The sequence below is a fragment of the Montipora capricornis genome, chromosome 5 (assembly GCF_036669925.1).
Source record: "Montipora capricornis isolate CH-2021 chromosome 5, ASM3666992v2, whole genome shotgun sequence".
In the NCBI taxonomy this organism is placed as follows: domain Eukaryota; kingdom Metazoa; phylum Cnidaria; class Anthozoa; order Scleractinia; family Acroporidae; genus Montipora; species Montipora capricornis.
The window spans coordinates 175,001-177,500 of record NC_090887.1 but is presented as its reverse complement, the minus strand read 5'-3'; the positions used below and the strand labels follow the sequence as shown (position 1 = coordinate 177,500).

General features: G+C 37.2%; 1 protein-coding gene across 1 annotated transcript in view; it reads right to left on the bottom strand.

Moving 5' to 3' along the window:
* LOC138048957 (mitogen-activated protein kinase kinase kinase kinase 5-like) overlaps positions 1-2,500 on the bottom strand; it is a 27,912-nt gene that overhangs the window by 6,622 nt on the left and 18,790 nt on the right. The window contains exons 20-24 of the mRNA XM_068895027.1: positions 2,074-2,158; positions 1,530-1,612; positions 1,394-1,454; positions 948-1,023; positions 568-614 (exon numbers count right to left, since the gene is read on the bottom strand). Of these exons, the coding sequence (XP_068751128.1) occupies positions 568-614; positions 948-1,023; positions 1,394-1,454; positions 1,530-1,612; positions 2,074-2,158 (352 nt within the window). The remainder of the gene's footprint in view (positions 1-567; positions 615-947; positions 1,024-1,393; positions 1,455-1,529; positions 1,613-2,073; positions 2,159-2,500) is intronic.

Here is a 2,500-nt window from a genome sequence, read left to right as displayed (position 1 = left end):
ATCCTGTGAAATCGCATCGCACGGAGGAGTACGTGTTCCTAGCAGGGCCGTAGGGTCTTTTTCGGCCCTGCTTGCGCTAAGGCGTACGGCCCTCATACGGTGATTTTTCCGGACGGCAACCGCAAGAGAACATTTCGCGTGCCAGGGCAGTGGTGTTTTCCAGGGATTTATATTAATCATCTGTAATGGAGAAAAGATACTTAGAAATGTCAATGTTGTCGTCCGCGTCTCAAAAACGCACGTGCTTAACACACGAAAGCGCGCGCGGGGCCGTATGGGCCATATGATAATACTAAGCATGAACTCTATAACGTTGCATTGGTATGATTTGCGTTAATTTGTTGATTTCAGTTTAGTGTCCTTAATTAGCGCTCCAGCGCTAGAAGACTAGACGCTTAAATAAAGTTCCTTTCCTTTTCTTTTCCTTTGAAGACTTCCAATGATTGGGAATCACAATTAGTAAATAATTAGTGTGTTAATACTAGTCGTTCAAAGAAGAGCGAGGTCGTAGGTTTCCAAGTTAAATAACTTGGGTCATGGTTGGTAAATACAAAAACATTGCCATACCAATGCAGCACTTTGAACAACCTCTTGTTTCAGATATCTTGTTATTCCTGTTAAAGAAAAAAAAATATCAAAGAAAAGGACAGGTTTTCTTTACAAGAACTTCCAAAAACAATGAGATGATCTACTTGTCTTTATAAAGACCAGTGCCCTGTTGTTCAAAGAACAGACAACTCTATGTAGTGAATAAGCTACTATTTGACAGTTTCAATCTGTGCAAAGATTACAGTACTTGCTTACGTACCCATATGAATACACACACTCTAAGCACAAAAGAGGGAACGTACAAGAACTTCCGCCCAAATTTAACTCAAAGTATCATTTATACTAGGAATTAGTCTCCTCTCCAATGAATCGGTATGGTGAATTTCCATTCTACTCACCTCGCCACTGTTTGAAAAAATGCCTGCCTGTCATGAAGGGTATCTAAATTTTGCATGTACACACAATTGGGAGACCCTGCAAAAGCAAATGGGTTACTTTACGATTAGTGGTGTACCTCACAGATTCAAGACCCCACCTCCACAAAAATATACTTGAACAATCACAAACAAAATAACTTAAATGTATTTGTAATTATACAACAGAGCTATGTGCATGTTGGCAATGATGATGTCCAAAAACAAAGAAACACATACCGTTTTTTGTTAACACTGAAAAAACTAGTACCCCCCACCCCATAACGGAACTCTCTCTGCATGCAAATCTTTCTCTTGTTTCAGTTACAAATCATGATGGCACATAAGTGAATAGGCTCTATCATAAATGGAATTCCATTTATGATATAAGGGATTTTATAAAAATTACTACAACGGTTCAAGAGCAATACCTTGAAGGGAAACCATCACACTTTGAAATATTGATAACCATGTACATCTTCTTGCAGAAACCTGAAACAAAAAATGTTGATCATATATAACAACCGCCATTAATCTAAGAGCTTGCCATTTTCTTCCATAAAGTACCTGCTCCATTTCTGCCTCATGTAACTGCTCGCTAAAATTTAGGGAGTACACACCCTCTTCTGCTCCTACAATGATGTGTTTTTCTAAACAATGTAAAAAAGTACAAAATTATAAGTGTTGCCAAAAGCAGGTGTAAGGCTTTAGAGAATTTTTACAAATATTTAAGAGACTTACAACCAAGACTTGTACAACCGAAAACACTAAATATCCAGGTCACTTGTGTAGACTTCAATTGATTCCTTTATTAGTATTAATTTTTGTTTCTAAATTACACAAGGAAAATTTTGTAATTTAAGTACAGCATACTAATTAACATACTTTACAGGTCTAGGATTTTTCTAAGGAGGGGATGCACCAGTAAGGAATGGGATAGCTGACTGGTGACGTTTTTTTTTCCTTCCAGAATACCAGTCGTATTAGAAAGCTGCCTGTTATTCTCTGAAGAAGAGTTTGTATATTTACTTACATTTTGTATATATCACTAATAGTTTAGACACAAACTTCTCACAGGTGTATGAAGTTGCCTAACTCAGTGCTTTCTTACCTCTTGTATTGGGATTTACCCAAAGCCCAGTGCAATATATGTGGAGAGGACACTCGTTAAAAATCTTCGAAAAACATGTAGTGACCTACAGAAAGTAAACTTTCATTGTAAAATTAATGAATTAAATATTTTGATTAAGTGCCTACAGAAATATTGGTCTTACAAGTAATCTATTATATTGATGTGTCACCAGTGAATCTCAGTCCTACTAGTATGAGCTCTGGGCCAGTGATTTTCTTTGACTAGATGTGCAGGGTCCTGCAGCATTTGAAGGGGAACATGTTTTTCCATTCAAAGCAAGGGATGCAATGTATCACATGCACTTGAAAGAGTCATCTGGCTCAGGTTGAAGTTACTTCATTTTCTCAACAAAGTTCTTCTCTAACTGGTTAACCATGGAACACTTAGAATGACAATAAGAAGATAA